The 17499-nt window shown below is 35.8% G+C and overlaps 1 protein-coding gene across 12 annotated transcripts in view; it reads right to left on the reverse strand.

Annotated features, from left to right (window-relative positions):
* Nucleotides 1-17499, reverse strand: part of LOC138701955 (uncharacterized) — a 920371-nt gene that overhangs the window by 592181 nt on the left and 310691 nt on the right. Inside the window, exon 1 of one of the 12 annotated variants that reach the window (XM_069829334.1) lies at nt 11843-11988. The exons of the other annotated variants lie outside the window; for them this stretch is intronic. Within the exon in view, the coding sequence (XP_069685435.1) occupies nt 11843-11935 (93 nt within the window). The 5' untranslated portion in view covers nt 11936-11988. Of the gene's footprint in view, nt 1-11842; nt 11989-17499 lie in introns of those variants that run through there. 12 annotated transcript variants of the gene reach the window in all.

Below are 17499 nucleotides of genomic sequence, written 5' to 3' on the forward strand. Positions count from 1 at the left end.
TAGAGACGAAGGAAAGACGCAAAAAGACGAAGGAAAGACGCAGAGACGAAGGAAAGACTCAAAGAGACGAAGGAAAGACGCAAAAAGACGAAGGAAAGACGCAAAAAGACGAAGGAAAAACGCAGAGACGAAGGAAAGACGCAGAGACTAAAGAAAGACGCAGAGAGACGAAGGAAAGACGCAGAGACAAAGGAAAGACACAAAGGGACAAAGGAAAGACGCAAAGAGACGAAGGAAAGACGCAAAAAGACGAAGGAAAGACTCAAAAGAGACGAAGTAAAGACGCAAAGAGACGAGAAAAAGACGCAGAGACGAAGGAAAGACACAAAGGGTGGTATTCATAGACATTTCGCAGCACGCGCTACGAGCGTACTAAGCTAACCACGGCTGTCCACTGGTTACTAGTACAGAATTCAAATCACATTCTATCGCTAACACTGGTTTATGAATACGAAAAACGCTGATAATCCACCGAAAACCCGCGCTAAAAATGTCTATGAATACGGCCCAAAGAGACGAAGTTGGAAAGTTAGTCAGTAAAAACATTCTAATAAAATGATTGTTCTTACTATGCTTCCATATTCAGAATACCAGTGGACAGAATAAAAGGGACTGTGGCATATTTGAAGGTACTGTCACATTTGCTTGAAAAAAAAATTGAGAAAACGACCTTGAATACTGAATGTCACATTTCACAAATACAAAGACAACCTCTAAATCTCAGTATATTCTGGATTATTGTTATCAAAGAGCAATTAAAGGGAACTTATATTAGGCCTAAACCACATGCACTACAGAAATTACTGACAACGAGTGTGAGTGTGGTAAATGCTTCAGCCCATCAATCAATTCGCAGAAAAGGCATTCCTGCAGGGTAGAGTTGGGCAACACGATTCTTTTTCAGAAGTCGATTCCAACGATTCAATCACACATTACGAATCGATTCTAACGATTCGTTCACGATTCTTCTCAGTCTGCGATTCCAACTATTCTTTTGAATCGTCAAGGAGTTCACGATTCTTCCCAGTCTGCGATTCCAACTATTCTTTTGAATCGTCGCAAGACACTTTCCTTTGCAAACCACGCGTAGAACAAAAACGTTCTACATCTCTCTCATAGATGGCATAAGAGGCGAGACATTGGATTGTCTCTTTCTCATTGGCTGGAACCATTCAGTATGAACTCCATTAGTCTACAAAATTACCCAAGATAATGTTTCTAAATTATAATTTATCAACTGAACCTTATTATGAAGTACATTTTTTGCATTACATCTCTATTTAACTATGCAAATTTCAGGTTTGTGTTCATTATTTTCCATACTTAACAAATGCAGTACATATTTTGATTTCACTCTCGCTCGGGAGCATTCGACACGGTTCGGAAATGTCCGTTGACAGGTTACATCAAACAACGAATAGAATCGTGGGTTACGATACCATGCCGATTCCTTCATATTCTTTTGAATGACGATTCGTTACGATTCGTTTGAACGACGATTCGTTACGATTCTTTTGAACGACGATTCGTTGATACAACGAATCGATTCTTACGATTCTTTATTATTAGTCGTTCGAATGAACGATTCGTTCACGAATCGACCCAACTCTACTGCAGGGAGGGTCGGAGACATTCCTCCGCACGCCCACGGCGATTGTGTGGGGGCATCAGTCCATGCCCACGTTGGTTGACATCAGCTTGCGGACCACAGACACTGACCTACATGCGACATTGCGTCACTCGGGTTCAACGTTTCGCCGACGATTGTTTGGTACACGAGGAAGCAATTCTGACTTGTTAATAACAAGCGATTTTCTTCTCAATATTTAGTGAGCATTTTATTGGCAATTAACCTATATCAGCGTTTCTCAAACTTTTTTGAAGTGAGTACCACTTTTTTTAAGTCAGAACAGTTCCGCGGACCACCTTACTCTTGTATGATTTGAGGCTTTCTCGGCGTTGGTTCGCTAATATGTTTTCGCGGGATATCAGCCGAGTTAAGATTTTGGAATGCTCCAAGCTTTCGACTGCTATCTCTGCAGCCATCGTCCCTGAAGATGGCTGCAGAGATAGCAGTCGAAAGCTTGGAGCATTCCAAAATCTTAACTCGGCTGATATCCCGCGAAAAGATATTAGCGCACCTTACTCTTGTTCCCTTCGAAAGAATATTTATCATTTTTGCAGCATATTTTAATACCAGTAGGCTATACTTATATTTTAAAATATCAGACTCCAAAGCAGCTATTCTATCAATCGTCTCTAAACACACACCTTCATCTCAAACAGCAGAAATAACTAAAATGCTCTCTCAATTAATATCACTCAATAAAAGAATTGTATTCCAATGGATACCATCCCATTATGGAATCCTGGGAAATGAGAATGCGGATGCTTTAGCAAAGAAGGGCAGCACTGCTACTTACAGACCTGTTACTAAATCTACGTATTACTCTGTGAAGAGATTTATTAAATCTACATACTTAGACTTCAACAAACAAAATTTGATAACACAATCCCAAGGGAAAAAATGGAACTCTCTGCATCAAAATCCACAGTTAATTCCCGATTTATCACGAAAATCGTATGTAGCTGCATTTAGATTGGCAACAGGCCATGATTGTTTGGCTAAACACCTGCATAGAATTGGAATATATCAGTCCCCTAACTGCCCATTGTGCAACTCAAACCAAGAAATGGATTCGGAACACCTCAAAATCTGTGCTTCATTGGCTGGACATGATACTATCTTTGAAAAATATTGGAGTGCAAGAGGTCAAATGACTTTATTGTCAAACGCCTGGCATTAGAAAATAACAGCAACATATTTTAAAATAGAATTAATTAATTATAATACTTTTCTAATTATATTTTTTTTAGCCAATCACAAGTAACTTATAACAAATTTGTGCATTGTTGATTCATCGCTTGCCTGTTAGCAGTTGTTTAAAATCCTTCTTATGTGGTACACGCAGTAGTTGTCCATGTTTCTGTTAAATAGTGTCCATTATAAATAATGGAAAACTGACTCGATCCGGATCTTTGAAAAGAAAGGAACGTAATGATATGCTTCATTTAGGCAGAGCTAATAGTTCAGAAGCTGTGTGTGAAGAAATATATTAATATCAGTGATTATAGTGCCATTACTGAAATATCTAGTCCTAGTGATAACTATTCAAAGAAAAAATACTTTCGTAAATATGACAAGAGTTAATTGGAACTTGGATTTACTTGGTGTGGCAATGAGAGTGAACCAAAACCTCGGTGCGTTGTCTAAAATTTCTTATATCGTCATCTGAAAAAAATAAATAAATAAATAAAAAATAAATGCACAAACATGCCCGATTTTCAACAAGTAAAGATGCAATTTGGCACGTTCTATTTTATTTGTGTACGACGTATTGTACGTGCCCATTTCAATGTGCAGACTAGATGTCGGCAAAACTATCAAGAAAGTCATCAATACATGAAAAGCTTCGGTACTTCGGTCCTCTGTTATGAATTCGAGTGGTCCCTGGCTGGGTTAGAGGCTCGGCACCAGATGTGCAGGGAAAAGATGGTGAGAAATGACACGTTCATAGTTCATAGTGCTTTAAATCCCTCGTTTGTTGCTGAGAGTAGAGGGGGTAGATGGGTAGTGTAAGAAATTATTTCATAAAATATTAGTACTGGGAGAAAAAGTGAAAGGCGATTGTCATGTGTCATATCCAAACTCTGAGATTTTCAGCTGTAGTGTGATATGCAATTCGTTTGAATTGTATTTCTTCTTCTGACTTTTTTGAAGGACCACAAGGGCAGAACTCGAGGACCACAGGTGGTCCGAGGACCATAGTTTGAGAAACGCTGACCTATATTGATCGTCTGAGGGCCATCTAAGTCTATTTCTCTAGCTAACATCATATTAATGTAAGGATTTCATTCATTGATAAGCAAGTGACGTCAGAATAATGACTTAACTCATTCCCGTTGCTAAGAAAATTACGTCAGATATTAAATTGTTTTATACATTCATTCCGACACTCAAGCATAAACGTTTCACATTAAAATTCACATTAAAATCCATCTTTTATTTCGTGTAAAAATGAAGATAAAATTCCCTCATAAAAGGGACATTTCCCTCTATTACCGTCACCGCTTCACACTACAGAAGATCTTTTAATTATTAAACGCTATGTTTAATGGACTAAACTTCAGATAATTTAATGAAATTACAGTCAGCTCTGGATATAGTGAACATTCGGCTATAGTGAACCTAAATTGTTCGTTCCGACCTGCATACATTAAAAAATAGTGAACCCTCGCTTTGGTTATAGTGAACCTTAAAAATTGAAGTTACAAGAGTTGTATCCTGACAAATTCTTATTTGAAGTCAAACCTTCTTGTATAAAATTGAAAGACTGTGTTCAGAACAACATTCTTACTCCTTTAGTCAAAGGACAAAGGTAGGATTAGTGATTCCTAGACAATGAGCTGTACTGTAAATCCAGGCAACGCATGACGACCTTGCCTCACTCCACCGTCGAAGGGTTGTCATTCTGTTCTCAGGCACACTACTCTACTGTTATTTCTAATCCTCCGCCGTCTTTTGTTCTCAGAAACATTTCCATTATGAAAGATAGCATCGAAACAACGGAAAATGATTCCGATAGCTTTCAAACTCCATCAACCCCCTCTTAGTTTCCATTAAGTGACCTGGAAAATTCCAAGGCTGAGTACGCAGTCACACCATAACAGCGTTCTTCATTTCTACCTGATCAATCTGTTTCTAGTGTTCGAACAGTGAATGTACTGTATAAAAATATCGAAGCATAAAGTATTTTCTTTGGAAGGTAAGGCGAATATTGTAAGTAACATTGAACGTGGTCTTTCGCAAGCGTACGTTGGTCGACAGCATAGTTGAATTAAATCAGCGTGAGTAACAGTATTCCACAAAAATGAAATATTTTAATTACTGTATAATATTTTGTGCGAGATCGTGTGTATTTGCTTGTTTTCCGCACAGAACCAATACGCGGTAAGTGTGAAATACCACATTCAGTATTCCCAACGTAACACACATAACAATTTCCCTCTTCTTACCGCTTAAGCGCGACATTCATTTTCCTGCTTTAGGCTTTTAACATATTATTTTTAGAGACGTTTAACATAGTAATAATTATAAATTGGAAACTTACCACTGCAATTTCACCTAAATTGCAATGTTAATTATTGTTTTTAAATATTTGCAAAAATTAAGTAAAGTCTACTACTCCACGAAACTTATTGCATTTCTGATACAAGTAACATTAAGGAAGCCGTGAAAAAATCAACAAGATTCCAGATGCCGATGTTATTACTGCAATATGTTATATAAATAATATTGTTAAAATATTAAAATGAAAAATAAATCATTACATAACCTTACCGTTTGTTTTAAGTTCGCATTTATAGACTGGGGGGAAAAAAAGACAGACGTATATCACGGCCTGCTGGAGTATAGTAAACAGAGAAAACATTTTATAGCAACAATGTTGAAGAAAGATATTTTGGTGTTCCGAAGTTGCCGTCATTAAACAGAAACCAACATGGAGATTTCATTGCAAGTAATTAGAAATTCGTCTTTCAGGTATGTAATAAACGATCTTCGCACAAAATAATGTACGATACACGAGCGGTATGTTTGTTTTCATGTTCTCGGAAATTAAAAAAGCTCAACTACGTTTCGCTTTTTCAATCTTTTCCTCGACCATGAAAACGTCAACATACCGCTCTTGTAACGTATATTACTATTATTTTCTTGTTCACAATTTCATTCATTCCTGCCATTTAAGAGACACTTCAGATTTAGTGAACCTCGGATATAATGAACGAAATATGCAAGTCCGCAGAGGTTCACTATACCCGGAGTTGACTGTATATCAATACAGAAGGAACAGCCTACTATAGACATGAAAAAAAAAAATAAAGAGAAAAAGAAACTAAATTTACGTATACTATCCAGAAGGTTAATATCTTTGTACTGCAGTAAAATCATCTTTAGATTAAAAGGTCTTTTACGATATTTTGTAGCTGAAGAGACTGCGATCTTCGCTTTCCTGGAAGCAGTATTAATTCTCTTTCGTATTAATATGGAAATTCAGATAGCTATGAAGATGGAGCTCATTTAAATCGCAGATCTTGACGATAATTCAATTCACCCATCTTCTTCCGAGCAAGAGTTTCACGTGAACCTCCATCTTGATTGTAAAATACGAATTAATATCAAACAAGGTGAACCAAAAATTTAACTGCGGAATAAAAGCTTCCTCGATCAATATAATTTCATGATATCCCATAATTGATATTGCAATCATTCATAAATCCATTAACGCTTCCAATCTTAGTAAGAGTGGCTAATTCTGGTAACGGGTTCTACGTATTTTCTTTTAAATTGATTCTTATTAATCAGCTAACATCACAAGCGATTATCCCCACTGCTGTCAAGCTATGTTGAGGATGGCGCTTCGAGACATACTCATATTTATTATTTGCCTCAAGATACAATAGTACCGTAGAAGTGGGTAAAGTCAATCAGTGGGTGTATAATCGATCATTTGCGATTTTTATTGAAAATTATATATTTTCTCAGTTACTTGTTAAAATTTTGTTATGCTGCCTTCATTGCCTTACATTGAAATGTAAGCGAGAGGGACAACAAAAAGCCTGCGCATGCCAACAATGGTAACACAGTGTAATTACCGTTGAAGTGAAAATTGTTATTTTCAACTTTTTCTCTTGAATGAAAACAAAGTCTTACAAACTCTAATTATCTTCAGCAGTGAAAGGAGACAGGAAGTATACGCAAGCACTTTTCGTTGAGATTGTATCCTGAAATAATAGTTTTGCAGTTCGTAAATGTTAGTATTGAAACTTATTTATTTTAAGAAAACTTGTACCTTTGTAGGGCTAAGTCGATCATGCCATCGACCTACTCGAAGCAGATAGGACCAGCAGGAAGAATAAATTGTTCACCGAAATACCTCCAACTAACACTTATAAACAGAAAAGTGTCATAGTATAGCTTATATTGATGGGATAGTGGGGAAAGAGGAAGACGAAATCATGGTGAATTTCTTGCGTAAGAGAAGCACTGCCAAAGGAACATATTTTGTACACCCCTCTATACCTGACTATGGGAACAACGTAGTTTCTAAAGTGACATGAGGAGGGGAAGATTTCAAATAACATCTGATATAAACCTAAGCAATGTTGAATTGTATTTTAGACTATAATTGAAGTATGGTATTTCAATGTAAATTTTGAATTCTTAAATTTTTGTTTGTTGGTATGTGAAGTATTAAAATGTGTTTTTTTTTGTTTGTTTATAAGTTGGCAGTCATAGTCACGTTTGTACAGTGGAGACCTATAGGCCTAATTATATCGAATAGTATGATCACAGTAACAAAAGATACACTATATAACGCTATAGGCATATATAGTAGATTATTATTGTTTTTACACCCCTTATAACGAATAAAATATATGTAATACACTTAATTTGTTTCTTAAAAACATAAACAGTGATCGACTTTACTCCGCAATACTTTAAAATCGATCTTAAACTAAAAATTGAATGGTGATCGACTTTACCCTATTTAAGCAGGTAACTTCGATCACAAGTCAAATAAAAAAATCAGTTTTTTATAGATTGTAATTCAATTCTTGTAATGTGCCTTTATAAGTGAAGGATACGACGATCAAATGCTATTTTCTGAGGAACTTCGCTGCATTGCATAACCTCAATATCATAAAAAAATTTCAAAATTTTGATCGACTTTACCCTCTTCTACGGCACAAGAGGCCTCTTAAAGATATTAAATAAATATAACGTGTCAATACTAAAAAGATTAAAAACTAAAAACATAATAACATTCAACTAGAATATTACATCATTACCAAAAAAAAATTCATATTGTGAAAAGGAATATTCTGTAACCATATCTTACAAGCACGCTGAAGTCTGAGGTGAATTTCAGCAGCAGATTTTTCTTCTTTAACAAGGAATTTAATGACAGCACGCTGTCGAAGCGAACCTTCGTTGTCGACCATTTTGCAAACATTGCCTGTGGTCGCATTATAGAAGTTAAAAACGTCACAATATGTCAATACGGACTATTCCATCTCAAATCGACCGAAATATAGAGAAAATTGACCTTTCAATTTTTAAATACAATGAAACTTTTTCTGTCCGTTGACAACTGTGATACAATGCTTTGTGCAAAGTTTGAGGCATCAGAACTTCATAATGTTTAAATTTAAAATATTTAAATTTATCGTATTTTTATAAAATTAGGAACTTTAAACTGTTGTGGCTCCGAAACTCTTTCACCCAATGATCAAAATCATGGTTTATTTTGATGCTGAGAAGTTATAGTTTATATTGACATGTAAACAGTTTTTCTTACTTTTTATGGAAATGGAGAAATTTAGATTTTTCTTCATTAAGACGCCTTTGCCCACGAAAAAATATTTTTAAAATATATGGTTAGATTCCGCATTTAAAGTACAAATAAACACATATTTTTACTGGTGCACCGTTGATAAGAAAGTATTGAAAATATCAAATAAAGAAAATAAATAGTACGCGCGTGAACTAACCAGATGACTGTAGGTAGTCGAGACAAGCAAGGCCAGGAGACAAACACGTGATGTGTCGTCTAGCAGTCATAGCTGGGATAGCTTTATCACAAGTTTCCATAAACACAGGAGTAAAATGACGCCCAATGCTCGCTTATCTTCAGCTCTCGGCCAGTGTGTGGGGTACTGCGCCGTTCAAGTCTAGGCATGTGAAAATAATTTATTTAATACCCTCGAAACTTATTGCCGAGCCACTAAGTAAACAATGCCGAATCCCTCTTAATAATGCAAGGTTTTTTCTCAATATTTTTTACATTTTTACAAATTGGCAAAAAGCCTAAAAATAAGTAAAATCAGATTATCTGTCTCTCTGTATACAATAAAAATAAGTATTACTTCTTATCATAACCTACTAAATGTCAGCTTCAAAATGAGCTCCCGTTCAATGTTCTGCAGTAAATGGTTCCAGAGTTCAGAGCGCTGAAAGAGGCTTGTTTTTATAAAATACGCTAAATTTGTTGCTCAATAGTACTAAAACCGTTTGACTTTCGATAGTATATTTTTGAAAATGCACTCTTCTCAGCACCTTGTATAAATAGGGAAAAATTAGAGTATTAAAAAATGCGAGGTTTTTTACTGATCGATTTCATATGGAATAGCCCATACATAGTGTAAAGTCTGTAGATTATGATCATATAATCGTTTTTGTTACATTGTTGAAACTGAAATTATAGCACTGTGTTGCTCATGACTTCCAGTACGATCCTCTATACACAGAGTGTAAACGATATAAACTGCCAAAAAATACTTCTAGAAGAGCATAAATAACTGAAGAAAAAGTCAAATAAAGTTTTTCTGTATCTGACAAAGTTTTCCCAGAAAAAAGAAGTGTCGTTATTTACTTTGTTCGGTATATGCGCTGAAGCAATCGTTTGTTACTCTGTTCAGTATTGGTATGTGTTGGGCGCAAAGTCATTGGCAATGGCACTGACGTTCAGTCGAAATGTACACAAATAAATACATTATTATCAATCTTAAATACATGGTATTTTACAAATTAAAAATAGAATTACTTACTTACTGGCTTTCAAGGAACCCGGAGGTTCATTGCCACCCTCACATAAGCCCGCCAATGGTCCCTATCCTGAGCAAGATTAATCCAGTCTCTACCATCATATCTCACCTCCCTCAAATCCATTTTAATATTATCTTCCCATATACGTCTCGGCCTCCCCAAAGGTCTTTTTCCCTCCGGCCTCCCAACTAACACTCTATATGCATTTCTGGATTCGTCCATACGTGCTACATGTCCTGCCCATCTCAAACGTCTGGATTTAATGTTCCTAATTATGTTAGGCGAAGTATACAATGCGTGCAGCTCTGCGTTGTGTAACTTTCTCCATTCTCCTGTAACTTCATCCCTCTTAGCCCCAAATATTTTCCTAAGAACCTTATTCTCAAACACCCTTAATCTCTGTACCTCTCTCAAAGTGAGAGTCCAAGTTTCACAACCATACAGAACAACCGGTAATATAACTGTTTTATAAATTCTCACTTTCGGATTTTTTGACAGAAGACTAGATGGCAAAAGCCTCTCAAACGAATAATAACAGGCATTTCCCATATTTATTCTGCGTTTAATTTCCTCCCGAGTGTCATTTATATTTGTTACTGTTGCTCCAAGATATTTGAATTTTTCCACCTCTTCGAAGGATAAATATAAAATTACAAGAAATAATTAAATTTCACTACATATTTCGTTCAGAACATCGATACGTACTCTCTGTATAATTTTGGCAGTTTATATCGTTTACACCCTGTATTTATCACATGCAGATAGGCCTACTACAAATAGGCCTACTGCGTATTTAAATACATTCTCATACATAGACAAATACACAAATATATACACATTATTATAGTGTACCGGTACATACACATACGTTTGTGTATTGTATTGTATTGTATTGTATTTATTAACATTCCATGGTATTCATACATGCTTACAACTAGAATACGGAACAAGTCAAAAAACTTAATACTACTATAAAATCTTAATTTATAGTCACAGTCTAGATGAAATATATATAGACGAGATTTACAATATAGTCTACTAGTACAACACAAAGTTTTAGTACTAATTTCATGAAGTGTTATTGAATGTCATGAATTCACCTACAGAATAGAAGACGTGAGAAATTAGGTACTTCTTTAATTTGGCCCTAAACAATTTTATGTTTTGAGTTTCATTTTTTATATCGATAGGGAGGCTATTAAAAATTGTTACTGCCATATAACGCATTCCTTTTTTATAGCACGATAGACTTGCCGATGGAGTATGAAAGTCATTTTTTGACGTGTATTTATGCTATGAACTGTTGAATTAGTTACAAAGTTTTCACGATTACATACGAAGAAGATTATTAATGAAAAGATATACTGACAAGTCATGGGCATTATTTGTAGTTTTTTGAAAATAGCCCTACACGATTCCCTAGATTTGGCACCCACTATTATTCTAATTACTCTTTTTTGAATAGAAATATATTGTTACTATCTGTGGAATTTCCCCAGAATATTATTCCAAAACTCATTACCGAGTGGAAGTATGCAAAGTATATTGTTTTTAAGGTAATGATATTCACTATCTTTTGCATAGATCTAATAGCAAAACAAGCTGAATTTAGTTTGGGGGTAATTTCTTTAATAGGATTTTTCCTATTTAACATATTATCGATTTTAAGCCAAGAAATTTGGTTGTTGTTGTTTCTAAAAGGGATCTATTATTAATTATTGCGCTAGAAATTTGCGACGTTGAATTTGGACAGGATTTAAATTGAATTATGTTAGTTTTGTTACAATTTAATACTAATTTATTGACTGAGAACCAGTCACATATTTTGAAGAGAATTTCCTCTGTTGAAGATTGGAATGTGTTGGAGTTATTGGCTGTAATTACTATACTTGTGTCATCTGCAAATAATATCTTTTATTAGGGGGGCAAGATTATTTATAAGGCAAGATCATTTATAGTGTAGGCCCTATAAATAAATTCATTCATTCATAGATACACACGCGCGTAACCTCTACATCCTTCATATACAAACACACATTATTTTCTCAGTCTTGTGTTGAAGTTCCCTTTTGCGTGACTACCGCAGAATAGCCCATACTCGTATGCGGACACGTGTGTGCACGGCTGTTACGTCACACAATAAATAACTCTGGTTTATTTAAAAGAAGAACATACCTCACGGGGTATCGGGGGGAGTTGGCGCACGGTTATCAGTCTGTGTACGTTCTTGGGTCCAAACTCCAGCCTCCTTACGACCGCGGCCTCCATGCGCTTCGCTATCACCGCTCGGCAGCAGCTGTGTCACTGTTCTATATCAGGCGCTAACCAATACACTTATCGTCCAACAGACTATCTCAAGAACAAGCTCGCTTATCACGAAGGCCATTCTCATGGCTGCCGCTCGCTCTTGCTATATTTCACACTTCAATAACAAACCGAACGACCCATTTTCTCTTTCGAAAAGCGAGAAAAAATTTACTTTGCCAAGACTGACGATTTGAGATTTCAGAAGTATTTTAATAGCTATAATGAACATTGTTTTAGTTAGGGTTACCATCCGTCCTCTTTTTTAATCATTTTATCCTGTCCGGCAGGCATTTAAAAAAATTGAAATGTCCGGCATTTCGCATTTCAACTACAATTAATATGAATATTGAATAATGTGCGATATTATGCATAGAATATCTAAACAAATGGTGAAAACCTGTGAAAGAATTTAACTGCTTTCAATGGATGAAGCTGGAGCACATGAAAAAATATAAAACATGGTGATCTATTGACTTGCATTGAATTCTTACACTCTAAAAACGTCACTATTCATGATTCTAAGCTATTTTATCAATTTTATTCTTCAGTGTACAAAGATATGCCAATTTCTTTATTTGGACAAAGATTTAAGTTTAGATAAACAATAGTGCAAATTCTTCAATTCCAATAGTTCTGCGAACACTGAAACTTTCTCAGAACTCTGAAAAATATGTCGATCCTATTTATTTATCCCAAGTCATAATGGAAGTGCTGAGAGAGTATTTTCCCTGATATCTACTCAATGGACAAAAGAACGAAATCGCATGCTAACGGAGACAGTCAGAGGTATCATCATGGTAAAATATAATTTCAAGGACATGTCCTGTGAACAGTTCCATAGTTATTTGTTACAGGATATAAGTTGGTCCCGTCAGGCTCTTGTGCACAAAGTGGGCTCTACCGATGAGTAGGGTACAGATGTAATACTGATCCAGCAACTAGTGAGAAAACTAAGGTGAGCCATTGTTTTTATCTTTACTTAATTTTGTTCATACCAATATTTAAAAAGTCCTCCTTGTTTCAGCAATGTCCTCATATTTTAGATTCCATGTCTTCCTATAGAATTTCTTCTCATAGTAACCCTGTAGAGCAGATATTTATCGACTTTTCTATCAACATTTTTTGGGACACAGACACCACAAGATCGCTCATTTACACCCCCAAACAGAATTCAGGTAAAACAATATAACTTATTTGTCTCACATCATCCTGTTTGCCAAGGATATTTCTTATACTATGAAAACTGAAAGTGTATATTTTGTTTCCTCCACCCGCTATTTCAATATGTAAATGTGGTGTAGATCTCCTATTGTAATCACATTTTGTTTCATACGTCCATTTGAAAACGGTTTCTCTTTTCATTCTACAAAATAATAACCTCAATATTCTCTCAGTATGAGCCTTTTTACAAAAAAAATAATATGTAAAACACACACACGCATGCACTTTTGATTAAACTAAACTCAACAACGCAGCGCTTTTAGAGAACACCATTACAGCGTGACGTAATATTGTGACGAAAGACTAGCCTCGTCCCCGTACGGAGATGTAACGAATCAATATCCCCTCTCCAGTCCCCCCCCCCCCAAAGCTTGCGAGTCAAGGTCGTAGCCATGCCTTTACAGGGCTTTTTGCTTTAAGCCTTGGCGTTCGCACTGCTCTCTTCATACTGGAATGACTGCCAGCAATGAACTTAATACAGAGTTTTCGAGAATGAACAGTAGGGTTTTACGAGTTCACCGTGAAGCATGTATTATGTGTAATGGATTGAAAGTGCTTGTAATTAGTTCAGTGATTCAAACAGTTTGCTTTCTCGTCATTGCTGCATTGGAAGTTACATAACAGTCCTGTATTCAGAGTCCTCAGAAGTAGAGATGGGTAAAAAAAGCTGGAACAGTTTTTTTGAAACTGTTTCACAATTGAAACTGTTTCGATACGAAACAGTTTCGTGATATAACCTGTTCCAACTGTTCCAAAGGGTGTTACACTGCTTCAATGATCACTTCAGCGTTCCACATGGTTCCAAAATATAAACATTTCAATTTCTAAACAGTTTCCCTCTTCTTTGCTGTCTGCTAAGACCACATGTAGCGCTATCATCGACCTCCAATCGAAAGTAGATATAATAGCATCTATGGTCCACATGGCCTTCGTGCAACAGTAGTCTATGTAGGAGGGCGCAATTTAATTGTACGAATCAAATTCTCTAATAAATCTGATATTATTAGCTGCCCATTGATGGAAACTATGTTTATGGTGCCCTAACATAGTGTTAATTATTAATATACCGCGAAAAATATCATCGGCTAATGTCTTATCCTTATTAAACTCTCCTAGAGTTAAATGAGTTATTTCTACTAAAATCGATTTATTTTGAATTGTAGTTATTTATTGTACTCTTTAACAGTAACCTACGATAAATGACTTTCTTCGTCATAATACACTGGACAGCTGATTTACAGACGATTCAAGGGCCTTGAAACATATTCCTGAAGCAGATGAGAGGTTGAAACAATTGGAACAGTTGGTATTGATATTGTAAACATATTCTTATGAAACTGTTTCTTTGGAACTGTTATTTTTGAACAGCTTCGTTCATGAAATAGTTACAGTCGGAACAGTTTCTTAAAAATTTATCCCATCCCTACTCAGAAGTCCGTTCCACGCCGTAGTTTACAGTTAGGTATTCCTTAGTCAAAAGTGTACAACTTCATGCGGAAGAGATTGGAATAACATCCCTACAAAATTCAACTCTTGCTTGTAATTTTCTGGTTCTGGCGTTTGAGATGAAGAATATAATAATAATAATAATAATAATAATAATAATAATAATAATAATAATAATAATTACTATTATTATTATTATTTCATATTCTCAGGCAGACTTAAAGCTATCAAGCCGTCTCTTCCACTCAACGGGGTTGAAAACAGATAGATCTATTAACGTAAGGAGAAAGATTGAATACATATTCATACAAACATAAAAGTTAATGGAAACAACAAAGTAACAACTATAGGCCTATATAAAAAAAATTCTGACTGCAAAAATTAATTCTGTGTATTAAAATTATATCTAAATAATCTCGTTTTAAAGGAATGAGGACTAAAACTACCCCTGATGCCCAGCGGCAGGGAATTCCAGAAGTGGGCCATAGCTATTCAGAAAAAAACTTGAGTACAGAGATGTATGATGATATACTGGGTGTTCATTTCAAAGTGTGTCATGACGTCACTGTTGATGAGTCAGCGATTTCAAGCGAGTTTCAGCTTTTATGTCAGAGAAGTTGCCTATTAATCAAGGCGTTCAATCTGAACTTGAGAACGTGTACCAGGACCTGCTATATAGGCGGTCCTGCATGTACAGTATAATTTGAACGTCGTAGCAACAGATGGCGGTCTGTACGGTCTGTGTGCTACCATAACCTCTTTCGAACTGTGTTTTGCTCGGGCAAGTCGTACACAGGGTATTTGTTATCATTGGTTGCGTACGGCAACATTCCATAATACAAATCAAATGCTCCGTGTCCATGTTGACCGTCGAAGTTAATGTCAACAAATACGTAAGTAATCGTCTTAACCCTCTCCCCATATCCCGACAGGTAGAAAAAACTAACCTCAGTACATGTTTCGAAACAGTTCACATTCCTGCCACTACCGGCGTTACCGTACGTATCGGTAAGTACTCTTCTGAATGAACGCTGTACTTGCTAGGTAACTTCTCTGGCAGATAAGTAATACGCCTCTGCGGAAGTGTAGGAAAATTGAATTTTCTAGGATCATCGACTAGCCACGTGACGGCATACAGCGAGCCATGACACACTTTGAACTGAACACCCAGTATTGATAGCAACAGATTGTGCTGTGAACGAGCATTGCGATTACTATGCGAAACTAGAAAAGTAAACTGAGAGGCAAGATAGTTGGGTGTGGATTTATGTATATTGCGGCGATATATCCATTCATTACTGCTTACAACAGGTGAACAGTTCTACGTTATTCTGTAGTAAGTGTTGGGTACCGGAAAGTAAACTCAAGTGCTTAGTAACCTAAGCTCTTCGTAGAACGCCGCAAACGTTAAAGCAACCAATGGTGCTTCTTTTCATTTAGTAGTAGTAGTAGTAGTAGTAGTAGTAGTAGTAGTAGTAATAATAATAATAATAATAATAATAATAATAATAATAACAATGAGACTAATTCACCATTCGTTATACGGATTTTTCCCACGGTATTTAACTTGAAGGAATACAAATCACTTCAGTGTTTAACCAATGAAGCCCTGCCAAAGAGCGACCATTTCAATTTGAAGCAGTCGTGAGTTTCGAATCCTCTTGTCATGCTAATTACATTAGTTGCTTCACACAATTCCACGAACAATCGTGCAATTCAGTGTCGGAACCAGCTGTAGTTATACAGGTATGTATAAGTGATCGCCAGTCTTCCTCGTGTTCGATAACAAGCTCTTCTTTCTATTAATCGCCAACATTTATTACCTCAAATCATGTAAACATTTCACTATGCTACTTCAAAATGGGTAGTACTATCTTTCAGCCATTTAATGGTGGGTTGCAAGAACGCATTTATTCCTTCGTTAGCTGCCGACGGACCAATAAGTTCGAAAGACGCGTTGCAAGAAACATCTTTGTATGTATTTATTCACACTGCAAATGGGTGTATACCCGGTGGCAGAGGTAACTAATTACACTCAATAATGACAATTAATAATAAACATAACTAATAAAAACAGTAATTAATAATAATAATAATAATAATAATAATAATAACAATAATAATAATAATAACAAGGAGCATCCTAAATTAAATGAAGCATGGTCACTTAAAATAACATTTAAAGTAAATCTAATTTGTATCTTAACCCTAAGTTCGAACTAAGACCCACGAGAGTGACAGGTTTATACCTGCACAAGTACCTTTCGGCACTACTTATTTCGCTGTCAACTTACTCACTGCACTGATTCTATCCTGATTTCACTAACACTTCAAAATCATTTCACTGTTCAGATACTTTGCACAGCCACTTCACTGACACAAACACACTTCACTTACACAATAGACTTCACTGACATTACACACTTTTCACTGATAGAACATTTCTAATAACAAGGTATCAATTACACCCTTTATATAGTGTGTATAATATACTACCGTCTATTAGTAAAGTCCTTAAGCCTATTTTTGAATACTTTTTGGTTATTGGTAAAGCCTTTAGTAAGTCTGCAGGTAAAGCATTCCAGTCTCTGTTACTGGTCCGTTAAAGGAGTCACTAACTTAGAGATCTGACTTTCCTCCTATAATAATATTTATACCTCCGTTAGACAGCCATCTTACGTACATTTTGTGTATTGGCGAATAGTCTTTATATTTTGATTCATAATGTTACCTGTGTGAGATTCAGGCACGCGATATTTTGTATAATAGGCCTATATACACAATATAATAATAATAATATTGCATATCGATGACTAAAAAGTGATACCTCGTATCTACTATAACTGTTTTATGAATTC

Source organism: Periplaneta americana, chromosome 6, assembly GCF_040183065.1.
Source record: "Periplaneta americana isolate PAMFEO1 chromosome 6, P.americana_PAMFEO1_priV1, whole genome shotgun sequence".
NCBI classification, from domain to species: Eukaryota; Metazoa; Arthropoda; class Insecta; order Blattodea; family Blattidae; genus Periplaneta; species Periplaneta americana.